The sequence below is a fragment of the Protomyctophum parallelum genome (assembly GCF_964188405.1).
Source record: "Protomyctophum parallelum genome assembly, chromosome: 11".
In the NCBI taxonomy this organism is placed as follows: domain Eukaryota; kingdom Metazoa; phylum Chordata; class Actinopteri; order Myctophiformes; family Myctophidae; genus Protomyctophum; species Protomyctophum parallelum.
The window spans coordinates 35,236,197-35,264,175 of record NC_139707.1 but is presented as its reverse complement, the minus strand read 5'-3'; the positions used below and the strand labels follow the sequence as shown (position 1 = coordinate 35,264,175).

The window sequence follows — 27,979 nt, the reverse complement described above, 5'->3', positions numbered from 1 at the left end:
GCTGCTGCGGTGCTGCCTGGCTGCCACAACACTGTGCACGGTCTGCAGCGAAGCGACACGACACCACCACCATGCAGCCTCTGGCTACGCTGCTGCTGCTGCTCCACTAAAAGTGTTATGTTACCAAAAAGGCAAAACTGGAGAAGGAGGTTAGCGATATTGATTCTTCTTCCACATGGCGGCCGAGGTCCAGCCCAAGCCACAGGATCGTCTGCCCGTCCTGCTGAGCAAGATCGAGGGATTCCATGATGTTGTGACCACGGCTGTGATCATCCCCAAGGAAGACGGGGTGATCAGCGTCTCTGAAGACAGGTAAAGAGATGCATGCATTCGTCAATTTGTGGCAGATATAGCTTTTAATTGGATGCATAGAAATCTATAGCTTCATAAAGGAAGTTAAAGTCCGAGCGGTGTGTGAAATTATCCCCTGTCTGTCTGTCTGACTGTCTGTCCCTCCACTGTCCTCATTCCAGCTCGGTCATCGATCGGAACTCATGTCTTGTTTGCCTTTTGATTGTTTCAATGCCATCTTTTGTTGCTTCATGTTTTTTTTTTTATAAAAGACACGTTTCAGGTTTCCCCATAAAACTGCCCGGTCAAAGTCAGCTGACCTGGCTTAGTCATTCTGAAGGCTGAGTTTGAGTTCATATAAACCACAGAGTTACACATTTTACGCATAGTCTATAACCCTCTACACATGGGTGATGTATGCAATGAAAATAGTTATGTTCTCTTTTTTTCTCGGATCAATGCTTTGCAGATCAGGCTGATACAATGTCGTATGAAAATGTACGTGCTTGATCATATTGTAGACCTAATCTCAAACTAGAAATCTATTCTGTAGTCTTTTTATTATTATCATGGCATAGGCTATGATATGGGATTGGAAATCTTTAAACATGACTGATTAATTAAAAGGCTGCAGTGCTGAGCGTGCTGAATGAACTTCATGGGTGTGTCAGGGGGAATATAGCTCTTCTTTACAGGTTAGGGTGGTGATAAACGTATGCACAGTACAGTATCATTTAAGTATAATTATGTATCTTCAACTGCTTCCTCTCCCAACTCGTTTTGCCTGAATTCAGTGAATTGTGTGCATTTCACTTGCCTGCCTAGAGCTGTGTGTGTGTGTGTGTGTGTGTGTGTGTGTGTGTGTGTGTGTGTGTGTGTGTGGGTGTGTGTGTGTGTGTGTGTGTGAGTGTGAGAGACAGAGAGAACCAGTGACATTGGGTGATATGTTCTATGCATCTGCATAAAGGTTAGGCAGCACATAATGCTGATAATAAAGCAGAGGTCAGGTGCCATTGTCATTCAGAAGCTAAGCCGAGCTCTCGCCTAACTTTACAGGACGATTCGGGTATGGCTGAAGAGGGACGGTGGCCAATACTGGCCTAGTGTCTATCACGCCATGACAAGTAAGTTTACTTTAACTATTTAATGTTTACACCAGTCATGTTGCCAAAATAGCCAATCCACAAACTCACAGCTTGAAGATCATTGAATTGGATCATCAACACATCACTGTGGTCTAGTGTCATTTACACTCCATTATGATGAGCCTATAGTCCATGTGCCAGAAGTGTACCTCCTAGCCCTGGCAGAGTAGTTCTTATGGAGTTAGAACAGTCTCAAAAGGTTCACAGTAAATAACACAGATTTGTAACTCACAAGTTCAGATTTGCAACTCACGTGAGTGAATTTGTGTTTCACATTTGTGTTTTGTATCCACAAGTTCAGATTTGTGTTTTGTATCCGTGTTTCGTATCTGTGTTTCGCATCTGTGTTTTGTATTTGTGTTTTGTATTTGTGTTTTGTATTTGTGTTTTGTATCTGTAATTCGCATCTGTGTTTTGTATCTGTGTTTCGCATCTGTGTTTTGTATTTGCGTTTTGTATCTGTAATTTGCATCTGTGTTTTGTATCCGTGTTTCGCATCTGTGTTTTAAACACAAATAAAAAACACAGATGTGAAACACGGATACAAAACACAGATGCAGATTACAGATACAAAACACAAATACAAAACACAAATACAAAACACAGATGCGAAACACGGATACAAAACACAAATCTGAACTTGTGGATACAAAACACAAATGTGAACCTGTGAGTTCACTCACGTGAGTTGCAAATCTGAACTTGTGAGTTACAAATCTGTGAGACTTTTGAGACTGTTTTTGAGACTCTTCTGACGTTGGGCGTTAACGAACGTCATCATTGGCTGAGGGAATCTGTCAATCATTCTGATTGACAGATTCCTCTGCCAATCAGATCGGTCCGCCTTCAGCCAATCCTATGGCTCCTTACATTGTAAGGGGGGGGGGGGGGGGCTCCTTTTGCAAGACCCCCCAGTAACTCTGTCATTTCTCAACCGTTTTGGACGGGGGTGGGCTCGTTGGAATCATGTCGACCCCCTGGGGGTGTCTTTGGGGGTCTCAAAGATCGGGGACCCCCAGGGACCCCCTGGGACCCCCCGGGACCCCCAAATGGTAACTGTCATTTCTCAACCGTTTTGAACATGGGTGGGCTCATTTGAATTGTGTCGCCCCCCCTGGGGGCGTCTTTGGGGGTCTCAAGGTTCGGGACCCCCAGGGACCCCCCGGGACCCCCAAATGGTAACTGTCATTTCTCAACCGTTTTGAACGGGGGTGGGCTCATTTGAATTGTGTCGCCCCCCTGGGGGCGTCTTTGGGGGTCTCAAGGTTCGGGACCCCCCGGGACCCCCAAATGGTAACTGTCATTTCTCAACCGTTTTGAACGGGGGTGGGCTCATTTGAATTGTGTCGGCCCCCTGGGGGCGTCTTTGGGGGTCTCAAGGTTCGGGGACCCCCAGGGACCCCCCGGGACCCTCAAATGGTAACTTTCATTTCTCAACCATTTTGGACGGGGATGGGCTCATTAGAATCATGTTGCCCCCCTGGGGGCGTCTTTGGGGGTCTCAAGGTTCGGGGACCCCCAGGGACCCCCGGGACCCCCAAATGGTAACTGTCATTTCTCAACGGTTTTGGATGGGGGTGGGCTCATTTGAATCGTGTCGCCCCCCTGGGGGCGTCTTTGGGGGTCTCAAGGTTCAGGGACCCCCAGGGACCCCCAAATGGTAACTCTGTCATTTCTCTACCGTTTTGGACGGGGGTGGGCTCATTTGAATCGTGTCGCCCCCCTGGGGGCGTCTTTGGGGGTCTCAAGGTTCGGGACCCCCCGGGACCCCCAAATGGTAACTGTCATTTCTCAACCGTTTTGAACGGGGGTGGGCTCATTTGAATTGTGTCGGCCCCCTGGGGGCGTCTTTGGGGGTCTCAAGGTTCGGGGACCCCCAGGGACCCCCCGGGACCCTCAAATGGTAACTGTCATTTCTCAACCATTTTGGACGGGGATGGGCTCATTAGAATCATGTTGCCCCCCTGGGGGCGTCTTTGGGGGTCTCAAGGTTCGGGGACCCCCAGGGACCCCCGGGACCCCCAAATGGTAACTGTCATTTCTCAACGGTTTTGGATGGGGGTGGGCTCATTTGAATCGTGTCGCCCCCCTGGGGGCGTCTTTGGGGGTCTCAAGGTTCAGGGACCCCCAGGGACCCCCAAATGGTAACTCTGTCATTTCTCTACCGTTTTGGACGGGGGTGGGCTCATTTGAATCGTGTCGCCCCCCTGGGGGCGTCTTTGGGGGTCTCAAGGTTCGGGACCCCCCGGGACCCCCAAATGGTAACTGTCATTTCTCAACCGTTTTGAACGGGGGTGGGCTCATTTGAATTGTGTCGCCCCCCTGGGGGCGTCTTTGGGGGTCTCAAGGTTCGGGGACCCCCAGGGACCCCCAAATGGTAACTGTCATTTCTCAACCGTTTTGGACGGGGGTGGGCTCATTTGAATCCTGTCGCCCCCCTGGGGGCGTCTTTGGGGGTCTCAAGGTTCAGGGACCCCCAGGGACCCCCAAATGGTAACTCTGTCATTTCTCTACCGTTTTGTTAGAGTTGTACTTGAAATGTACTGTAATTCTGCAAACTTAATAAACCAATCAATCAATCATGACTTGAAAAAGAAGTGTGCAAATGCACAGAGACTTTTGTGGCTGGTATATCTGCTGTTAATGGTGTGTTTCGTCTATTTTTGTGTTTACAGTAAAAATGTACCTGCTTTGCACTACTGCATGCTTCAATGAGGAACGCTAACAACCGAACCATGCTAGTTAGCTCACACATCGTACGGACTGGTCTAGTTTATTGTAACCACAGTTTACATTAGTGTATGTGTTTATTTCTATTTTTATATAAAAGCAACAAAATACATTTTCGTTGTGGCTTGAGTGTTTATTGCACAGTAATTGAGTAATTGCACAGTTTTGTCGGGTAACGGCGAGCCTTGTCAGAGGGAAATAGCTTGGTTAAATGTCCATATCAAGTGATATCTGAAAAGTGTGTGTGAGAGAGAGAGAGCTATAGTAAGAAGAATATGCAGATCAATATAAATGGTTCTCTCTGTCTCCCTCCCATCAATAAAGATCTATCATGAAAATGTCAAGAGTTACCATGTGGGGGTCCCCGAACTTTGAGACCCTCAAAGACACCCCCAGGGGGTCGACATGATTCCAACGAGCCCACCCCCGTCCAAAACGGTTGAGAAATGACAGAGTTACCATTTGGGGGTCCCCAAACCTTGAGACCCCCAAAGACGCCCCCAGGGGGGCGACACGATTCAAATGAGCCCACCCCCGTCCAAAACGGTTGAGAAATGACAGTTACCATTTGGGGGTCCCAGGGGTCCCTGGGGGTCCCCGAACCTTGAGACCCCCAAAGACGCCCCCAGGGGGGCGACACGATTCAAATGAGCCCACCCCCGTCCAAAACGGTTGAGAAATGACAGTTACCATTTGGGGGTCCCAGGGGTCCCTGGGGGTCCCCGAACCTTGAGACCCCCAAAGACGCCCCCAGGGGGGCGACACGATTCAAATGAGCCCATCCCCGTCCAAAACGGTTGAGAAATGACAGTTACCATTTGAGGGTCCCGGGGGGTCCCTGGGGGTCCCCGAACCTTGAGACTCCCAAAGACGCCCCCAGGGGGGCGACACAATTCAAATGAGCCCACCCCCGTTCAAAACGGTTGAGAAATGACAGTTACCATTTGGGGGTCCCGGGGGGTCCCTGGGGGTCCCGAACCTTGAGACCCCCAAAGATGCCCCCAGGGGGGCGACACAATTCAAATGAGCCCACCCCCGTTCAAAACGGTTGAGAAATGACAGTTACCATTTGGGGGTCCCGGGGGGTCCCGGGGGGTCCCGAACCTTGAGACCCCCAAAGACGCCCCCAGGGGGGGCGACACAATTCAAATGAGCCCACCCATGTTCAAAACGGTTGAGAAATGACAGTTACCATTTGGGGGTCCCGGGGGGTCCCAGGGGGTCCCTGGGGGTCCCCGATCTTTGAGACCCCCAAAGACACCCCCAGGGGGTCGACATGATTCCAACGAGCCCACCCCCGTCCAAAACGGTTGAGAAATGACAGAGTTACTGGGGGGTCTTGCAAAAGGAGCCCCCCCCCCCCTTACAATGTAAGGAGCCATAGGATTGGCTGAAGGCGGACCGATCTGATTGGCAGAGGAATCTGTCAATCAGAATGATTGACAGATTCCCTCAGCCAATGATGACGTTCGTTAACGCCCAACGTCAGAAGAGTCTCAAAAACAGTCTCAAAAGTCTCACAGATTTGTAACTCACAAGTTCAGATTTGCAACTCACGTGAGTGAACTCACAGGTTCACATTTGTGTTTTGTATCCACAAGTTCAGATTTGTGTTTTGTATCCGTGTTTCGCATCTGTGTTTTGTATTTGTGTTTTGTATTTGTGTTTTGTATCTGTAATCTGCATCTGTGTTTTGTATCCGTGTTTCACATCTGTGTTTTTTATTTGTGTTTAAAACACAGATGCGAAACACGGATACAAAACACAGATGCAAATTACAGATACAAAACGCAAATACAAAACACAGATGCGAAACACAGATACAAAACACAGATGCGAATTACAGATACAAAACACAAATACAAAACACAAATACAAAACACAAATACAAAACACAGATGCGAAACACAGATACGAAACACGGATACAAAACACAAATCTGAACTTGTGGATACAAAACACAAATGTGAAACACAAATTCACTCACGTGAGTTGCAAATCTGAACTTGTGAGTTACAAATCTGTGTTATTTACTGTGAACCTTTTGAGACTGTTCTAACTCCATAAGTTCTGGAGTAGTTCCAACGGATTGTGTGACCCTGGTTTTTCCATAGTGGGACTGATTGAGGGTAGCTACTGGGACTTAAGCCGGGACTTGATCACTCCCGGCTGGGTCGCCTGAGTGAGGGGTATGATGTTGAGAGACCCGAAGCCCCGTTGACCTCAGGATACATCACTGAGGATACGTCCCAGGTGCATCCACGCGATGTTTTTTAGTTATTATGTTAGCTTGAAGAGAAGTCCCTGTCCTCGTCAGCAGACCACTCATCATACTGCAGAGTTAAAATTTGTCTTTAAGCTAAAATTTGCCTTTTTTGGGTCTACTTGTATACCTAGTACACTAGTGTAACGGTTCACTCAACTCACGATGCGATTTGAATCACGATACTAGATATGATATTTGAATCACAATACGATTTTTTTTTAAACACAAAATTATGTTCCAGTTAAATGACCGCTAGAATGCCTATAGTGCCTACACTGCCTAGCTACCTAGTTTTATGATGTGGTAAGTATTAACATGGTAAATTATAGCCTTGGTTGTCGTTTATTTTACTCTGTGATACAAAATATTTTCTTGTGGTCTCATAGATACTACTGTATCTGTGGTCTTTTTTTTGCTATCAAACAGTGTTACTTCCCATTTTCTATTTTCCTTTTGTTCACCCACTGCAATAAATGGAAATCCCATGCTGTTGTCTGTAAAATGTCCAGAGACTCCTGTCCAGGACAGGTGATTAATGAAAAGAAAAACCACTAAGAATCATGAGTCATGTGGTAAGAGAATATAACTAGAAAAAGTGCCCTACTGGGCACAGGTCTCCACCAGGATCCACAGATCCGTGCAGTTAGAGGTAAAAACACTTTTGGGCCAGTTATAGCGCCACCTTGAGGCTGAGTTGAAATTGTTCATGTGGCATTTCATCCTCGGCCTAGTGGGAATGTGGGTGCACAATTTCACGGAAATCACGCGATGTGTTCATGATTTGCAGCATTTTGTTTGAAACTGAGCACTCCTGTGAATTTTGGAAGCCAATCTTAACCAATCAGGATGGAGTCTGAGAAATCTGAAAGACCGGTTTGGTTGAATGGCTCTAGAGAGACTGTGTACCAATTTGCGTGATGTTTGGACAAAATCTGTAGGTGTACTGTGCAAAAACTTGTTTTGCACAAAGCGGCCTCCTGGTGGCGCTATAACAGGCCGTTCTGGAAAGTTTGGGGCAGAGGTTCATGGTTGGCATCCAGGGAGTGTGTGTGCAAAATTTGGCATCGACCGGGTTAACGGTGGCTGAGATTAGCTGGTCACGGACGGACACACGGACACACGGACACACGGACACACGGACACACGGACGGACGGACGGAGTGCAAAACATACTCTCCCCATGCCTTCGGCTGGTGGAGACAATAATGGATTTTATTTCTGGGTCCGATGTAGATCCCATCAGATATTCTATCATTTAAAGTTAAGCCCCCACATAAATTGCTTACACTGTAATCCTAGTCTCTAAACTACCTCCCCCTGGCCAGACCTGATGGAGGGGAAAGGAACTGGTCGGAATAACGTGTTCCTTCCACGCGCTATGTCCAGCCAGGGAAATTTCCCCCTGTCGGGTGAAAAGAAGCAGCTTGGACTCCTCTTTCAGAGAAGAAAGTAGGGCTGTGAATCTATAATAACCACTTACAATCGTTCATCTTTTTCTCTGCCTCTGTCTAACCATATTCATGATATAAAGGAATCATTGACTAGATTTTAATGTTAAGCTGAGAAAAAAGACAACCAGTTTTGCCAAGAAAAACAACATGGTCATGTGGTACAAAATATATATTTTTGAATTCTTAACCACTTTTGCGAGAAAATATAGATATTTAAAAAAGTTAATCTAGTAGATCTACAGGCTCACAGTGTGATGCAATATGGCTTTTATTAAGCTATAATCTATCTTAAAAGGACTGAAAGCATTAGTCAAGTTGACAGTTGATGACTAGTCTATTACAGTCATTGCCATAGATATTAAAAGAATAGATGCCTCATTGGCCGCTGCAGTTTCGTTGGAGCCATATGTGTGCAAGAGCCCCCCCTCTTGCACACACACAAGAGTGCTGAAGGCACGCTGCGCTGCGTTGCTGCCCAAGTGACGTCACTTATGCGACTCCTCCGCGTCCCCTCTCGCTGCCACTCGAGTGACTACTGGCCAATCACAGCGCGTCTTTTCCCGGGACTTCCATTACGCAAGCGGAAGCTTGGCAAGCTTCCCACTCATGCTTTGCAAGGAATCTCAGGAAAGTTTTGCTCCCTTTTATACGTCTATGGTCATTGTCATTGCCATCGCCATCGGGGGATGATGACCTCAGAGTCCTCTCTGGAGTTCTGGATCATGCTGGATCCTCCTAGCTATTTTCCAAACGAAAGTGTGAAATGAATTATGAAAACTTGTATACAGTATAATAATTATACAATGAACAAACAGGCAAACAAAACAAGGTATAACTATACAAACTGAGATTTATTTTATTAAACCACTAAACCAAAGAAATGTTAAAGGTTAGAAAAAGGAAAAATAATATCACACTAGCAGCCCCCTGCCCTCCAACATGCTGTTGCCTGGTGCTCCTTGAGGTAATGTGGTTTTAGTAGACGTCATGGAGGGCACAGTGGGCACACTGCAATTGCCTTTCGCATGGGCGGTGATGGACGGGACGGGTGGATCCGCAAACCTCCGGTTCACCACACTGCAGCTGCTTCATATAACCATGACAGAATCCATCAGCAATACTTTGCCATGGATTCTTTGCTGCAATGTTTTTATATAAGCAGTGTTCTTAACAGACCAATACAAAACGGGACATCAACACTGAAGTTGTTTGATGGTGGCAAAAGAGTTTTACAGTCTTGTATTTCCCTGTCTTCCCGCAGCCTCGTGCACCTGTATGTCCTTTAACCCAGAAACCAGGAGACTGTCGGTGGGTACGGACACCGGTTCTGTCTGTGTAAGTTCAAATGCCAACCTTTTTTATCCCTTTTTTTTAAACACAAAATGAACTCCCCCAAGTTTTCCTCCATGGGAAATGTACGGGTTTGAAAAGGTCTTATTTGTTTTGGCTGGCTTTCTAAGAGGAAGCAACGGATGCCCGGTTTTCTCTCCTTGCAAATTGAATGGAATATACCTTCACCTTTTGATTTGGCAATATTTGATCAGGACGAAGACTCCTCTGACTGTGTGTGTACAGTACATGTACTTAATAGATGGAAACTAGGCTGTACAATTACAGTAGCTCCATCTAGGATCTGAAACATGGTCGGGACTTTGAGTGCCAACTTTGAGTGCCGGCAAATTTCACTAATTCATTCAAACCTTTATTTATTCTCGAAAGACTTTGAGCCGGTCATCCTCGTTTGCAGTGTCGTCGAGATACACAGAATACAACATTTCAAAGCAATAAACAAAACCGGAACAGTGACATTTCCTCAACGTGTGACGTAGCACGTAGGCTATGTTTAAAAACGGTTGCAGACACTTATATATATATAAATGAAATTGACAGTATGTTATGGGAGAACAGATCTTTAATTTAAGCTGTAGGTCATTTCATGTGGTTGGGGCACTAAAACAAAAGGCTCAGTCACTCAGTGATTTAATGAGTGTCTCTAAGAGCTAGCCTAGTTTAGTTCCTTTATTTAGCATTTTAATTGTTTGTTCTAAAAGGTTCTGGCCCACAGAATCCTCCCTGCTGAGTCAGTTATTTGAAATTCAGCGGTAGAATAACAAAGTTAACAAGCGTTGCAAGGATGTAGTATGCATATTTTTTTTACTTGAGTGTCCTAGGCTTGAAAGGGAATTACACCAATAAAATGAAATGAATTGTCTGTAACTGTGTATCTTCTGTTCTGTACACAGGCCTGCAGGGTTTTACATAATATTTTGACTAAGAAGTAAATACCCTTAAAGCACACACACGCACGCACGCACGCACGCACTTACACATGCTCACACACACACGCTCACAACACACACCAGAGAGAGAGAGAGGATTCAGTAGAATTCCTCTGTCACTCAGTCTTGTCCAGACACTGCACCAGTCAATGATTTAAAAGAGCTAGGTGTTTCAGTGTACTAATGGGCTCTTAAGCCGATCGGCATTGAATATCTTTGTTAGTGAGGCAATGCAGTGCAGTCTATACAACAGCATCTGCAGTAGAGGAAAAATATGAACTGCTTAAACCCTATACAATATGCAAGCTCGCAATGACCTAAGCTTGTCTATTTTTCGTGGATGTTGCCATTTCTGCAGAATGTCTGCATATTATATCATGCCTAGAACTAGGAAAAAGTGCTCGTCGGAGCACAGGTCTCCGCCAGGTCAGGTAGGCTAATGTGGGCCAGCAATGTTTGGACTTCACCAGTCAGGATGGAAACATCTGACTGATCCGTCTTGATCATTTGACTATAGAGATAATGTGTACCGATTGGTGTGATGCTTGGACAACATTTCTAGGAGTAATACAAAATCACACACGTGCACCACTCAAAAAAAATGTTTTGCAAACAACAAGCTTGGGCAATGTAAAAAAGGGGGAATTTGTTCAACGTAGTGTGAAAGTGCATGCACAGTTTCACCGCAGTCAAACGCTGCGTTCATGATTTGCAGCATTTTGTACAAAACGGGACACTGCAAACTTTAGGTGTCAATATTAGCCAATCAGGATGGAATAGTCGGTCTCCTGGTGGAGCTAGAAAAGGCAGATGTGAAAAATGCAGGGCTGAGGTTTTCCCTTACTCTCTAGGGCAGGGATATTCAATTGGCGGCCCGCGGAGCGCCCCCTTGTGGCCCCTGGAAGAATTTTGAAAGAATAATAAGAGGGATAATAAAAGTTACAGGTATGGTGTGTGCGATATTAATTGTTTGATTACCATAATGACGGTAATCATTAAAGGACCACTTTTCAACCTATCTTCATATAATAGGTCCTCACTAATAATCATGATAAAATGACACGTTTTTTTCTACTCGGTCTGTGTCACATAGGAGGGCTGTGGGCAGTTCAGAAACCCACCCAACAGTGACATCAATGGAGAATCCAAGCTAATAGAAACTGCAGGCTTTCTAGTCCTGAAAAGTTGCAATGCGAAAATGGAAGCCATCATTCTCACAATAATAAACCCTGTTAGGGTCCATTTGGTTCCATTTGTACACAGTTACAGTTACAGACCCATAACGGTCCATTTGGTTCCAACCCATCATTTCCCTGGGGACCCCCTGGAACTGCCTCCAGGACCCTGGGGGTCCACCGGACCCCACTTTGGGAATCACTGCTCTATGTAATCTGATCTTTATAGTCTGATAAACTATTCTCACGTAAATAAATCTTGTTTAAAAAACAATCTGCCTAACGATGATGTCACTGGTGGTCGTGGACGGGTTTCTGAACTGCCCACAGCAGAGTGAGTGTGTGTGTGTGTGTGTGTGTGTGTTTGTGTGTGTGTGTGTGTGTGTGTGTGTGTGTCCCCGTCCAGTCGTTAATGTCAAAGCAATGCTGTTTATGCACTGTCAAATAGGTCTAGGCCTACATCTATTCTAAGGTGGCATATACCTGTATAGACATATTATCCTGCTCATTACTGTGCGGAAATATACATAAATCTTCGTGTTTGAGCACAAAAAGCATTTTGAGAACCCACAGTGTGCGCGCTTCGCGCGCACACTGTGCGGCCCCCCACGCACAATAATTCTACAGTTGTGGCCCCCGGCCTAATCTAATTGAATACCCCTGCTCTAGGGAGTGCGCGTGGCGGCGGCGCGTACACATTTCTTTATACAGATCAGTGCAGTTATAGGTCTGGCTGGCGGAGACAATAAGGGTACATGTGGTTAATCTGAATGCGATGTGATGAGAGTGTGGTCTTTAGCAGTTGCAGCCAACGCCAACTCGGGACTCCTGAATCTTTGCCCTCCACACTCTTATCTAACATCAGGGTCTTGAGCTCGCCAGTGTTGTTATCAGATGTAAGCTGTCGCACAGCAGTTCATCTACGTATGTGGTGGTGCACTCCTTGCCTTTCCTGCCTTTGCCCTGGGTTGGCTCCAGTGTTGATTTACTAAAACTGAGACGAAAAATGTTCGTCGACTACCTTTTTTTTTTTCACTGACGAAAAATAAATGGAAACTAAATGAAAGCTAAGGTATGATGGCTAAAACTAAGAATAAATATACATGACAATTTCGTCAACAAATTAAAAACTAGACTAAAATGTTAGGAAGTGTTAAAACGTCATTACGACGGCATCAAAATACATTTTAGTTGACTATATCAACTAGATTTAAACGACTAAAATCTTATGATATTTAGTTGACTAAAACTAGTCTAACACTAAAACAATCCAGGTGACAAAAGTGACTGAAACTAAATTAAAACTATTGAAGACAATATGACTAAAACTAAAATCTAAATTTGCTGCCAAAAACAACACTGGTTGGCTCCCAGAGTGTCAGTCGGGTGACATAAAATACCCTGACCCTTAAAAAATGGTTGCAAGGACAAATGTAAATTTGAAAGCAGAACCTTTTCTTCTTGTATCTGAATATTGTATGTAATGCAGTACATTGTAACTGTTTGTAAAAAGGGAAATTCCAAGATTACACTCATGCATTTCCATACTGACACATGCTGCTTAGTTGGTGAAAAACAATCTGAATTCTGGATAGAAGATGTTTTATTTTGAGCCACACAGTAGGTCTAGACTCTAGACTCAGATATAAATGGCATTAAATGGGGGTCAGTAGCCTATGCATGTCAAACTGGGCATCCTTTTCAAATGGGGTCTTGCCCTGAAAATGAATTTTCAGGGCAAGACCTCGACCTCGCGCGTGCAGACTCGGCCCCCAGCCTGGTACGCTAGTCAAAATATGGCCCTTGAGGAAAATTAATTGGGGAACCCTGCTCTAGAGTGTAAAATTGAATCCGTAATGGTCAGGTTTTTGAGTGGTGCAACCACTCCAAAGAACAGCAATGTCCCTATCTATGTCCCTATGTCCACAAAACTGTCTGTCCCTATGTTTAGAGTACCAGTAGGGGCAAAAGTGGTGCTGTTGTGCTAGAAACAGAGAGAGAGAGAGAAGAGAGATAGTGTTGCACTGTTGCCTGCTAATTACAGAGAGAGAGAGAGCTAAATGCTAATTCCCCCACACAGTAACTCTGTCATTTCTCGCGCGTTCCTGTGGGTCTGGAAGTTCCGGGGTCCCCCTGGGGACCCCCTGGGGACCCTCACACGGAGTTCTTTACACTGAAAGTTAGGACTCTGTCTGGATTTTGCTGCATAGGACTTGTGTAAGCGTCTCATCATCACATTGTATACTATCTGTCTTTCAGGAGTTCATTCTGTCAGAAGACTACAACAAGATGACCCCAGCACGCACCTACCAGGGTGAGATGGGTGGGGTGTGTGTGTGTGTGTGTGTGCACGCCGTGTGCACCGTGCATGTGCGTGCCGTGAGAGAATGCATGTGTCAAGGAGGCAGGTGTTGTTTTTGACAGCCAGATTTTAGTTTTAGTCATAGTCTTTTGAATCATTTTCATGTTTTAGTCACATTTCAGTCCAGTTTTAGTCGACTGACAATCTCTTGTCCACTAGTCCCTCCCTAGCCTGAGCTAACGCTAGACATTTCTGGCCTAGATGGGAGGGTCGCGGCTCAGAAAAACGCGCACCCTGATTGGATCTCATCGATCTGTCCGTCACCCCCGGCCCCTCCTCTCCCCCCTAGTGCAGCGCTACGTCACATCATTTGGAGCGACGCCCACCCGGAAGGGTTGACTCCCACTTTTAGACCAGAGCGGCCAATGCGTTCCTCCAGGCTTTCAATTTTTGCACCAACAAAGTGAAAGCCTGGTACCGAGGCTAGTCCCTCCCTAACATTTTAGTCTAGTTTGTATTTGTTGATGAAATTGTCAATATATTTAGTCATAGTTAGAGTCATCATAGATTTGTTTTTATTTTGTTTGTCTGTGAAAAAGGGTAGTCGACGGACATTTTTCGTCTTAAGTTTTAGTCAACGAAAACAACACTGGTAGGAGGTGGAATCTAAAACGGTGCCACGGTTCAGTTGCTTGGAAGCTTGTTGATGTGAAAACCGTGTTGCGTCCCGCCCCCTGTGCTTTGCCTACAGGGCCATGAACCCCTGGCTGTCACCTCAAGAACGTAAACGTGTGCTTCTTAAAAAACACTTTCAACCTGTTGTTCCCCTAATTTACAAACGGCACAGCCGTAGGGTCTCTCTGTTATTTCCAATACAAACAAGGTTTCCAGATACTTACAACTAAGCTTGTTATTTGTTGAATGAACGTAGAGTGATATTGACACAGTGACTTCAGCTGGTTCTCTTGATATTGTTAAACCTGTTATATATAGTTTTGTGTACCAAACCAATACCTTCATCCTTGTGTCCACATCTTCTCCCTCTGTAGCCCACCAGGGTAGAGTGACCGTGGCGTTGTTTGTGCTGGAGATGGAGTGGGTTCTCTCCACGGGCCAGGACAAGAACTTCACCTGGCATTGCTCAGAGAGTGGCCAGCAGCTGGGAGTCTACCGCACCGCTGCCTGGGTCTCTGGACTACAGTATCCTCAACTTAGAGCTGTGGATATGCTCCGATAATCGGCCACCGATCGCTGATCGGCCGTATATATGATAAATGTCTTTATAGCTTATGCAATTTATATTCCCATGTGGGGGGGTGCATCAGCTAGATCGGGGGTAATGGGGTGCATGGCCAAAATAATTTATTTTTTACCTAGAATGAGAATGACATACTCAAAATTGGATGGGCAGATTGAACGCGGTTAAGATAGTCAGGGAGTGATTTCAGTTATCTTTTATTATCGGGGAGGGCTAACAATAGGTATTAGTCATGCTGTTGTCCTGGATACGGTTGGGGAGGATTTCTGTAATGTCCATGATGTGAAAGGCAGTGAGACGCTGCAGCAACAACGCTGATCCATACCAATGAGACTTGTGTGAGATATGATTTTGAGACGTTCAAGCCAAAGGCATGCTAGTCTTGTTCAAATTACATTCTATAGTTAGAATAGATAGAAAAGTGAATAGAAAAAATAGAGGGAAACCAGTGAAGGCTACATTCTTTGGTAAAAACGTTGACATTTTATATTGGCCAATTGTTTGACTTTTAAACTCAAAAAGCGCCAGCACATGAATGTGGTCAGCAAATGGGTTATTTGAGCTCTAACCACCACAGCATGGAGATAGCCTGTAATTAGATTTGTAGCTGCATATTGGATGCCGGGCTCCTTTTTCGAAAGATATTACAAAATGAGATTAGATCAGAGAATTTAATTAGGTTACTTCTTGCGCGATTATTTGCTTTTCTCTGTATTACTGCTGTGTGGCAGAGGATGAATGCATTTCAGTTTGTAGGTCAGAGGAGGAACTAGTTGATCCTGGGACCTGTGAAACTGAGAGTGAAGTCATTGGCACTTTGTGACCATTTTCTTGTTGGAGGAGAAGGCCAAACTGAAATGTGAGATGTGGTGTTTGCTCTCTAAATAAAGGACTGGATCTCAACCTTTTTTAATTTCAAGGACCCCCTGTTTGTTTACTGTTTATTTCTGGGGACCCCAATCTACACTGAAAGGGCCTTTCTGTGTGGAGTTTGCATGTTCTCCCCGTGTCCCCTAGGGTAGGTACCCTCACAAAAAACATGCAGTACTCCTGGTCACTAAACTGCCTCCGCCTGGCCAACCGGGGCGCCCGATGGAGGGAAAAGGAACTGGTCGGAATAACGTGTTCCTTCCATGCGTCCAACCAGGGAAACTCCCCCCCTGTCAAGGTGTAAAGGAGCGACTTGGACACTCATGCATGAAGGAAGCATGCATGAAGGAAGCATGAGTTCAAGTCCGTTGCTCTCCCCAGGTTGGCGGAGGGTGTGTAGAGCCCAGGATCACATTAGATAAATGACACAGGGGTGAAAAAATGGGTTACAAAAATTGTGGGATTTTCTTTTTAATAGAAAGATCCTCTTGTGTACAAATGGAGTTACAGACCTATAAGGGCCCATGTGGTTCCTAACTATCACTCATTTAACTGGGGACCCCCTCAAGAACCCATGGGGGGGCCCCCCCCAGAAACCACATTGACAAGCTCTGCTTTAAGGAATAGCAAAATTCCAAACTATTTTGTCATTATGTTCTTCTCGTGTATTTGAAAACAAAAGTGGATTTTTAAGGTTGTATATTGGAAAATGGATACTAAATAGTTGTTTTTGCATTGTAGATTTTTAGATGATAGGCTGAGAAACATTGAAATGCATAATACATGTTTGTACTATAAACTTATAACAAAATAAGGCCACGCTTATGATTGCAACAACTGAATTCTAATCAGCTGGTCTCTATACCAGAGGTTCCCAAAGTGCGGTCCGGGGACCCCCAGGGGTCCTTGAGGGAGTTGCAGGGGGTCCCCAGCTAAATGATAGTTTGGGACCAAATGGACTCTAACTCTTGAGAGTTAAATTAACATTGACTTTACAATATAAATTGGGGTCCCAGAGATAGAAATGCCATTAAATGGGGGTTCCGTAGACTAATATGCATGTCAAACTGGGGGGTCCTTGAAATTAAACGGGTTGAGAATCTCTGCTAGAGCCGTACAAATCTTCTGGGGGTCCCTGGCATATCTTTTCAAATGGGGGTCCGCAGGCTAATTAGTGTCAATTTGGGGGTCCTATACTGCAGTTATTTCTTTAAAGATTTAAAAATTTGTTTTAAAATTCATTTACAAAATTCAAAATATACAAAAAATATTTTCCTAGCTAAAGAGAAAGAAACCCAACAATTCCTACAAATAACTAACAAATGCATGATTTCCTTCTGACTATTATCATCTGTGCTACAAACATAAATAAATAGGAATTTAAAAAAAATCCAAAAAGGTAGCACATCCAAAAATTACCAATAAATGGCGGAACAAAGTACTCACATTTCCATTTCTTTATTGGCACACACCAATAAATGCAGCCTTCATCAGAGCATAAATAAAAAACAAGAATGACAAGTAGACTGGTAAAACCAATGACACCAACAACAATCTTCGTTATACTTCAATTAGACCTCTCCAGTTCTCGTCACATAATTGGGATGTAATCCGTTGCCCGACCCCAGATCTTTTGAAAGTGAGATAATTTTCCTTTAACATTATACATGATTCTTTCCCCCCCGGGGTGCAATAGTACTATACTGCAGTTATTTTCTATTCTGTACTGTATATACTGCAGTTATTCCGATTCCTTGACTGCCATTTTCTCAGGTTTGATGTCGAGACAAGGCATGCCTTTGTAGGAGACCAGTCTGGACAGGTCACCATCTTGAAGCTGGAGCAGGACAGCTGTAGCCTTGTCACCACCTTTAAAGGACACACCGGTATGCACGCACACACGCGCACGCTCACACACGCACGCGCTCACACTCACTCACTCACTCACTCACTCCAGGCAATAAGGTGCCTAATGTATAGGCGTAGTTCTCAGTTGGATTGAACTAAAAGTCTTAGCAGGTCCCTCTATGTGGAACAGAAAAGTTAGACCAGATATCCTTGTGCAGTCACTAGTCAGTGTATTATTGACAACGTAACTGAGACACATGACTGTGATACTGTGGGAGTTGTCACCTGATTTCACATGATGTACAGTGTCAGTCACCAGGTCATCTTTCTCCCATTCAAACTCTGCGAAAGAAATCTCCATGTGCAGTAAAGTTAAGAATGTTGTTTTTTTTACAAATTGTACCCTGGGGAAACCCCGGTAACTGTTGCCAAACATCCATGAGATGAAAACAAATTCCCTCAGGTCTCGCTGTGCTCAACTGTGTTTGTCCTATTTTCACCTTTATGCTAACTATACCTGTACGTGGAAAACATGGATACGGTTCTGGCAGGCTAGGGTACTAGTTTAACTCTACGGTTCTGGTGGGCTTCGTGTTAATTAGTCGCAAATTCACAAGCTCTCTTTAATACTTTTATTTGGTTAAAGGTTTATAAAAATCATAGACAGACTTAAACACTTTAAACCTGGTGTCCCTATTTTGGGCCTGACAAAGAAGACAAAGAAGTACCCGAAAATGGATTTTATTTGATCAACTCAATTCCTTGTTTTCCGACGGTGCTGCAGCTGGGCAGACGCCGTCCAGCGCGACACTTATGGAATACTTTCATTGCCAAGCAAGGAAATAAGAGTCGTTTTGTTGTGTTTTGGGTTTTAATTTATGTATTAAGTAGCCGTGTAATAGACGGGATAATGTGTGGCTGAGTGGTCATTGTTTATATATAAATCACCTTCCACCTCCGCTGTCGCGTCGGTGGTTAATCAGCCTGTGAGCGACTAGTCACTACCCAGGGCAAAGGAAGGACACACCACAGGGCAGCTTCCTTAAGTAGACTGTTTTATTCCTCTCAGTTCAGGGAATAATTCACAATTTAACATTTTACACAGGAGAGGCGATAGTTCTCCACTGTCCGGACAGAGGCTCTCTCTTGATAGCCTGGCACAACAGGTGCGCAGCCACACCCAGCTCTGAGTCCAGTTCTAGTTTGACTCAGGCCAGGTGTGACTGCTTAAATCAGTCATCCTCCATCTCACACAGCCTGTCGGTGATTTATCTATAAACGATGACCACTCAGCCATACATTATCCCTTACATAATACTGTACGTAAAAAGATGAAACGTGGAGATACAAGGTTTCTGACTAAGATTAAGCCCTTCCTGGTTTTTGTTTGATTGATTTATTTATAAAACAGTTTGCAGAATTACAGTACATTTCAAGTACAACTCAATACAAAAACTGTTAACTGTGAGTGGACGACACCATAAAGCATTACACTTGTTTACAAGAGGGTCAAAACATTTAGAGGCGTACTGATATACACTTCTATATAGCCAAAAACAGGAAATCATCAGGGAGAAAAAATACAGTGGGTGGGGGATTCAGATTTTACTGGGGCCAGTTTCGAATTGCAGCCGTCCGTATAGGTGCCCTTTTGAGGGCAGTTTTGAAGGAGTCAAGGGATTCACATGTGTTAATGACTTTTGGTGGTATAGGAGCGAAATGATTTTAGTCCCTTGTTTGTGTGTGTGTTCTCTGCTCCCCAGGTAATGTGACGGCTCTGTGTTGGGACCCCGTCCAGAGGGTGCTATTCTCTGGTAGTTCAGACCATTCCATCATCATGTGGGACATCGGAGGGCGCAAAGGCACCGCCATCGAGCTGCAGGGCCACAAGTACGACCCATACACACTGCACAATAGCACACACACACAACAAAGTCAGTGTGAGACACAAGCACTCGTGTGCGCCGCACACTCAACAGTCACCTTCACTGTCTCTTTAACATTTGGCGTCTAGAACGCCCTCTGTGCCGAAATTGCCTTCGGATGCCTATTTTAATATCAATTGATTACGGTTCACAACTGTGTCCTTTACACGCTCATAAGACTCCAGTTCTAAATAAATAAATGAAACGGAAATGACAATTCTGCTGGCTTATGCGGTCTATGGGGACATAGTCTTTAGGATCGTAATATCTCGGATTCTTCTTTTTGGCTCAAAACAAGCTTGATTTGCGGCTCATTTCCCTAAACGATATGATCCTCGGTTACGAAATGTCATGTTTAGGGTGGATTAAATGACAATCGCGGGACATGTTTCATGGCGGACTTTCCCTTCCTGACTCGCAGTTTCCGAGTGAAACGGCTTTCAGAATAAGAATGCTTCGCCTATTAAGAGGACTGGATGGCGCTCTGAGCGCAACCTCCAGATGGCGCTGTTGGCGGTAAATGAGATTTAAGAGTTGTCGGTAGGTAGTTTAATCAGGGAATTACTCATTAATGAATCATCTGCAGTATAGATTTTGTCCACTTTTTTTTTCCCGCTACACCAAATCTCTACATTCACATATTACAGCTGGTATGCCGACTGCTGACTGAGTAATAATGTTGCAAGTCAGGTATGCAAACTGCATTATTTTGTATGTGTTTGCTGTCTGTGTGTGTGTGTGTGTGTGTGTGTGTGTGTGTGTGTGTGTGTGTGTGTTGCATGTTCTCCGTATAGTGACAAGGTGCAGGGCCTGTGCTATGCGTCGCACACTCGCCAGCTCATCTCCTGCAGCTCTGACGGAGGAATCGTCATCTGGAACATGGATGTGACACGACAAGAGGTGAGGGGCATGACTGAGTTTTGGAGGGGCACGCACGCACGCACACACACACACACAGCTCCTGCAGTGTCCCTTTTCAGACTCAATCGCTCATCAACTTTGGTGTTCTGCAGCGTGAAGAGACAGTGCTGCTGCGCCCCCAAACGTAGTAGTACAGTATATCCAAGTGTGTGCGAGCGTGTGCGTGCGTACATGATATATACGCGGTCGCGGGGCGGCGGCGGCTCAGGGGTAGAGTGACTGGATGTCCCCCAGAGTTAGTGTCGAAGTGACACTGAACCCCTAATTGCTCCTGATGTGCTGGTTGGTGCCTTGCATGGTTTCCGCCGCTGTGTGTGTGTGTGTGTGTGTGTGTGTGTGTGTGTGTGTGTGTGTGTGTGTGTGTGTGTGTGTGTGTGTGTGTGTGTGTGTGTGTGTGTGTGTGTGTGTGTGTGTGTGTGTGTGTGTGTGTGTGTGTGTGTGTGTGTGTGTGTGTGTGTGTGTGTGTGTGTGTGTGTGTGTGTGTGTGTGTGAATGTAATGCACAATCTATGTATAGCGCCTTGGATAAAGGCGCTATATAAATGCACCATTATATAGACGAGGCACACAATACTGTGTAAGATGTTCTCCCCTCATACTGAGGATTAAGCTCTTCCCGAGAGGGTCAGGAAAGGTCACCAGATTAGCAGAGTGTACCCTTGATTCATTTCACGCACATGCGCACTGGTGTGTGCGCACAAACAAAAAACAGGCATGCAGGGAACACACATACTATGATCCAGCTGTGATTGGATAACCAACCCTGCGTCCTCCCTCTTGTCCTCTGTCGGCGGTCGCTCTCCAGAAAGCTAGTTAGTAAGGACAGAAATTGTTGCTATAATGAAACCAAAAGGCAAAGTCCCTCGCTTTGTTCCCCCGGCGTCGGTCGTTTCTTTCCCCCCCGTTTGTCACTGCAGTCATGAATGATACTTCATCAAGGATTCATTCTTGATTTCCTCATTCCACATTCTTTTTGAAAGGTCAAGTGTCTCGTGCTTCAACCCCGCTACGGGCTGTTCTGGGATCAGCCCACTCACATAGTGTCTCTCTGTAAGGGTGTTAAGACCACTTAAACCCATTTAGACCTGAGAACTAATTCTACAAAATGTCTTCTATATCCTGACGGTTTTCTGAAAAACCTCTGTTTCTATGTGTCAGTGGGTTCTCAAACATTTTCATGTCAAGGACCCCCAAAAATAGATGTATTTGGCCGCCGACCCCCATCTGAAAATATGTTGTTCCAGGGACCGTTAACGTTCGCTCTGAAAGAATATATATTCAAAGATTCACGCCACATTGTCACGATTTTTCAAAAATAGCAGACCTACAACGATTACACGATTTCTCAAAAATAGCAGACCCCTAAGCTTGTAGATCTGCTATTTTTCAAGTACAGTAAGTAGTACAGTATAACATAATGCTTAAAACACCAAAAGGGGTTCCCGCCCAAAATGGGTTAAAACCACTTAAACCCTATCCGTAGTTGACAAGATTCCCAAGCGTCCCCTCCTGTTTTCACTCTACACTAATTACTAAATACCTTCACAGAAGAACATTATCTAAACACTTTTTATGCATTTTGTGCACTGTAAAGGGGCACACCAGGAGCAAAATTCCGACGCGATTATTTCACATCAAAAATGTATTTTGGCGATGTCATTGATTTTAGTTTTAGTCAGTCTCTTAGTCACCTGAAATGCTTTAGTGTTGCTCTCTATTTTAGTTGACTAAATCTGCAGTTGATTTAGTCGACTAAAATGTATTTTGGCGGGCCTTGATGCCGTCGTAATGACTCATTTTACACTTGCTGAAAACGTAATTTGCGTTGCTTAATCGCACTCTGAGGTCATGTACTCATAACACGAACAGATTTAAAATAGTGTGCATGAATTGCGCTGTTTACAGACCTTAATACTTTTATTTTGATAAAGTGTTTTTCTACATTTAATCCATCCCTCTGCTTTCGTTCGGGTTATTTTAAATTTTTCAACATTAATAAAACACATCATCCTTTGATGAGCAGTGTGTAACAGAACCATATCACCGTGTATGAATCAGCTAAGGTGACACTAAAGCGGGGGATCCTGTGTGTGTGTGTGTGTGTGTGTGTGTGTGTGTGTGTGTTTGTGTTTGTGTTTGTGTTTGCCCAGACCCCAGAGTGGCTGGACAGTGACTCGTGTCAGAAGTGTGAACAGCCCTTCTTCTGGAACTTCAAACAGATGTGGGACAGTAAGAAGATTGGCTTACGGCAGGTACTGTAGATTCCAGATGACCAGGGTTCGTCTTGCTGAAATCATGCCTCTCCTTTTCTGTTTTTCAAAATTGGACCCTTTTCTTTTATGCTTTAATGGCTTTCACCTTTATTTTATTATTTTTGTAGAGGGTTAAATAGAAAGTGGGCTGACAGGAAATGGGGAGAGAGATGGTGGGGTGATAATAGTTGATAATGGCCCAGTTTCCCAAAGGACACCTCTTACACAGGTATGGTGTTGCACATGCTCAGTTGCCCTCTAGGCCGCACATGAAGCCTGTGTGGCAGCCAATCAAACACTCTCCTTTTTTGGGAAACACTGTCAAACACAAAAACATAGAAATACACAACCTAGACTAGAGCACAGCCATACCTGTCCTCATTGCGCACGTAAAGGAAAGGAAAGGTACTATGTTTACCCAGGGTAACTGGACTAAGCTCAAGTAAGGCCTCCTGCAAGCCTACACACACCTGTCGACATGTGGCAGTATTAAAACCATTCGCAGAGAAATGTGTGGTGCGAGTGGTGACTTTCTTCATCTCATTTAAATATAAAAACTTTGAAATTAAGACCTACCAGGCCCGAGGCCTTACTATTGCGTGGCACATCTATGCACGGAATGTCTATGTTCATGTGCAGCCTAGAGGGCAACTGAGCATGTGCAACACGAGACCGTTAGCCTCGGAAACCCAGAGGTTTTTATTTCCAGGGACGAAAAAAAAGTCTGGGACCGAGTCCACTTCAATTCAGCATACAGTAGCGCAAACATCGCTCACTCTCTGCTGAATTCTGATCGTCTGCACACACACACACTCCTCTCTCTCTCTAATTAATTAGTCTCATGTCGGGCAGCTGTGTGTAGATTCTTCTGGCGGATCCTGCCGGGAGCTGCCTATGTGCCATATAGAAAGCATAGGTGGACGCCCAGGCTATAAGACCGTCGACTGGGCACATCATTTAGATTCTCTTCTGCTTTTCTACTTGTGTCAGCACCACTGTAGGAAGTGTGGCCAGGCAGTGTGTGGGAAGTGCTCGTCCAAACGCACCACCATCCCCCTCATGGGCTTCGAGTTTGAGGTGCGAGTCTGCGACGGCTGCCACGAGTCCATCACGGATGACGAGTGAGTTCCATTTCCCGTTACCATGTTTTGTCGACTAATACTATGACAAAAAGTGTTCGTCGACTACCTTTTTTCGCTGACGAAAACTAAATGGAAACTAAATGAGAACTAAGCTGTGAAGACTTCAATTGAGACTAAATATATTGACAATTTCGTCAACAAATAAAAACTAGACTAGACTAAAATGCTAGTGGACAGGAGATCCAGTATAAACTAGATAAAGTGCCAATCGGCACAGGTCTCCACCAGGATTCTTCCTCGGCCTAGTGGGAATATGCGTGCACAGTTTCATCGCAATCGGACGCTGCGTTGAGGAGTTGTGGCGATTTGTACAAAGCGGGCTACTCCTGAAAACTGTAGGAGGCAATCGTGGCCAATCAGGATGGAATATGAGAAATCAAACAAACCTGTCTTGATCACATGACTATGGAGATCATGTGTACCGATTTGCGTGAAATTTGGATAAAATGTGAAGGAGTAATAATAGAAAATGTGTTTTACATATGTCGGCCTCCTGGTGGCGCTATAAAGAGCAGATGTGAAAAATTCCAGGCAAAGGTTTTTCCTTGGCCTCTAGGGAGTTGGCATACAAAGTTATCCACAGATCCGTGCAGTTAGAGGTAAAAACACTTTTGGGCCAGTTATAGCGCCACCTTGAGGCTGAGTTGAAATTGTTCATGTGGCATTTCGTCCTCGGCCTAGTGGGAATGTGGGTGCACAATTTCACGGAAATCACGCGATGTGTTCATGATTTGCAGCATTTTGTTTGAAACTGAGCACTCCTGTGAATTTGAAGCCAATCTTAACCAATCAGGATGGAGTCTGAGAAATGTGAAAGACCGGTTTGGTTGAATGGCTCTAGAGAGACTGTGTACCAATTTGCGTGATGTTTGGACAAAATCTGTAGGTGTACTGTGCAAAAACTTGTTTTGCACAAAGCGGCCTCCTGGTGGCGCTATAACAGGCCGTTCTGGAAAGTTTGGAGCAGAGGTTCATGGTTGGCATCCAGGGAGTGTGTGTGCAAAATTGGGCATCGACCGGGTTAACGGTGGCCGAGATTAGCTGCTCACGGACGGACGGACACACGGACACACGGACGGACGGACGGACGGACACACGGACGGACGGAGTGCAAAACATACTCTCCCCCATGCCTTCGGCTGGTGGAGACAATAAAAGACACAAGTCATTTTACACCTGGTTGCATGCTGAATATGGCAGATCTGCCATTTTCAGCAACTGTAAAATCAGTCATTACGACGGCATCAAGGCCCGCCAAAATACATTTTAGTCTACTAAATCAACTGCAGATTCAGTAGACTAAAATTGAGAGCATCACTAAAGCATTTCAGGTGACTAAATTATAACTAAAACTAAATTACATTTTATTCAAAAGACTGACTAAACTAAAATCAAATTTTGCTGCCAAAATCAACACATCTTAACCACTCTCAGCCTGGCCCTCCCTATTTTGGGCAGTCCACATTTTGCGAACCGTTGAAAGATTAAGCAAATTATGTTCATCCATTTTCCTCAAATAGCGAAAATAGCTGATCTACAAACTTGGAACACGTCATATCGTGACACATTGTGAGGTTGTAGATCGATTATTTTCGCTCAACACTGTCACACGACACAAGTATACAATGGGGAATATGTGGTTAAATGCACTTTTGCTGGTGAATGCACAAAGGTGGTTTGCAGACCGTGACCGTGGAAGAATTATCTTTCTGATGGAGCACAATTATTAGTAGAATACGATATGAGACCGATATTAATTCCTTGATCGGGGTAAAGTAACCTGTGTTTCTCCACTTTGTGCGTTCCAGTCGAGCACCCACGGCCACTTTCCATGACAGCAAGCACAGCATAGTTTACATCCACTATGAGCCAACCACGGGAAGTCTACTCACCTCCGGAACCGACAAGATCATCCAGGTGAGACAGGGTGATGTATTAGTAGAATTATTAATTTAAATCTTTGATAACTTTGATAACCCCATTTAGACCTGAGGACGATTCTACAAATGCCTTCTAAATCCTGACACTTTTCTGAAAGACCTGCGTTTCTATGTCAGTCGTTCTCAAACATTTTCATGTCGAGGACCACCAAAAATATATGTAATTGGCCGCCGACCCCCATCTCAAAATATGTTGTTCCAGGGACCCTCCCCCAGAAGCAAAGATTTGAGTTAATAACGTTCACTCTGAATGAATATAATTTATGCAAAGATTCGTGCCACATTTTCACGATATTTCAAAAATAAAATTAATAAAATTATAATGCTTTAAAACACCAAAAGGGGTACCCACCCAGAATGGGTTAATCACTTTCATGTCATACACGAAAAAGTCTAAATATTAAAAACAATTGATAACATATCATGCAGCATTTTGTGTACAACACCGTCAAACGACGAAGTGTAAAGGTTAGAATAGGAAATGTACAAGAAGCATTTCTGTTCACAAGCAGTTGATCCTGTGCGTGCGCGTGTGTGTGTGTGTCTGTGCGCGTGTGCGTCTCGTCAGCTATGGGACATGACTCCTGTGGTATCATGAGCTATGTCTTTGGCCGGAGGGTCAACAGGCACCACTGCTCACCTGACCAGATGGAAGGTTTACACCTCAGGCAGGGGTCATAACATGAGAAGAAGAAGAGAAAAGGAGGAGAAAATACATCGTCGTCGTCTGTCTGGGTAATCTTTGCCAAAACCGTCCTGAAAAAAGAATTCACAAAACTGTTGGAACGCTCAGTCAGCAGCAGTCAACCTGGCGAGGCTTCAGGGGTGACCATGCAGGGCAGAAGGGAGACTGGAACGGACCTTAATGGATACAGGATTATTGAAGGCAGCGTGTGTTTTTGTGTGCATATTATGCCTATAAGGGGTTGGGAGGTGTGCGGTGCGGTGGGTTGGGTGTGGGACGGGTGTAGTGCTTTTTTTTTTAAATAATGAATTGACACACGTTTATTTACTTCTACTTACTGCATTCCTTGCATTCCTTGCCTGTCTTAAAACTGGAAACTCTGGGACACAGAACTATGACGGTTGCATGCTTACATTCTTTTTCTCCCCGCGGTTAGCCCCGGGGGCAAAACTTCTCCGATCAGCCACAGGCATGAAAAACATCTCTCACGTTAACTGTTTTTTGTTCTGGTTTTTCCCCACACATATTTGAACACAAATTATTCTGTGGAAGCATACCGCAAATGAAGTAATCGGTGATTATTGAAGTTAATTAAATCAATCAAGACTTTCACCTTTGTTTGAACTAGGGATGTCCCGATACACTTTTTTCGTTCCCGATCCGATCCCGATACCACGATTTCTGTGTTAGCCGATACCGAAAACCGCTACCGGAGAATAATATTTATAATAATAAAAAAAGAAAATTACTTATTTTATCTTGTGTTGTTTATAGCAGACTCCTCACTCGAATGTGCACTTGCAGTTTGGGCAACTCGAAAGCAAACTCTACATGTCCCAACATTTTATTTACCTGCCCCATTACCCCTGTGTCCGATCGGTGGTTAGACTGGCATATTTGATACCCATATGACCCGATATGACAAAAAAAGGCCGATCCCCAATACTTTTTCCGATACCGATACAGTATCGGGACATCTCTACTTTGAACTATAGTGAAGTCTAAACCCCTCTGAAGACAGAATTGACAGGAACAATAATGAACCATATATTGTAAACATTAACAAGCTGACGAGGCTGCTGATCCTTGAGGTTTGTCAAAACAAGGATCTGAAACCTATACTCAATGTTGAGTTGCTTATTGATGCTGCTGTACCCTGCATCAAACACAAGAGGGAGACCTGGCCTGCACATAGAAGCATGCAGAGTTTTTATATCATGCATGCTTTTATCAGCTTCAGAACACCAAATTTCATGTTATCAGTTTGTTTTAAAAGAAAAAAGTAAGGCCTAGTGCAGAATGACGGTGGCCTCTTGATTTTGAAGTCGTCACCCATTCGACAGCAACCATTCAAAATTCCAGTATTCACAACTATAATCAATTTTAAAATGTTTATGTTTCAATGTTGGCAGGCTGGAAGAATAGATTTAATGAAATGAAGGAGTCCACTATCTTCATGCACTGGGGCCTCGAGGTTTGTTTTGAAAGATGGTGAGGTGA

General features: G+C 44.5%; 1 protein-coding gene across 1 annotated transcript; it reads left to right on the top strand.

The window, feature by feature from the left end:
* Window positions 1-44: 44 nt before the first annotated feature.
* On the top strand, window positions 45-26,691 carry wdfy2 (WD repeat and FYVE domain containing 2). The gene is made up of 12 exons (XM_083776568.1): window positions 45-312; window positions 1,348-1,415; window positions 9,145-9,218; window positions 13,597-13,651; window positions 14,689-14,839; window positions 17,541-17,653; window positions 19,379-19,505; window positions 20,335-20,440; window positions 22,611-22,712; window positions 23,703-23,833; window positions 25,663-25,771; window positions 26,363-26,691. Exons 1-12 carry the CDS (start codon window positions 176-178, stop codon window positions 26,390-26,392), a joined length of 1,203 nt encoding a protein of 400 aa, XP_083632694.1. The 5' UTR covers window positions 45-175; the 3' UTR covers window positions 26,393-26,691.
* The last annotated feature ends 1,288 nt before the right edge of the window (window positions 26,692-27,979 follow it).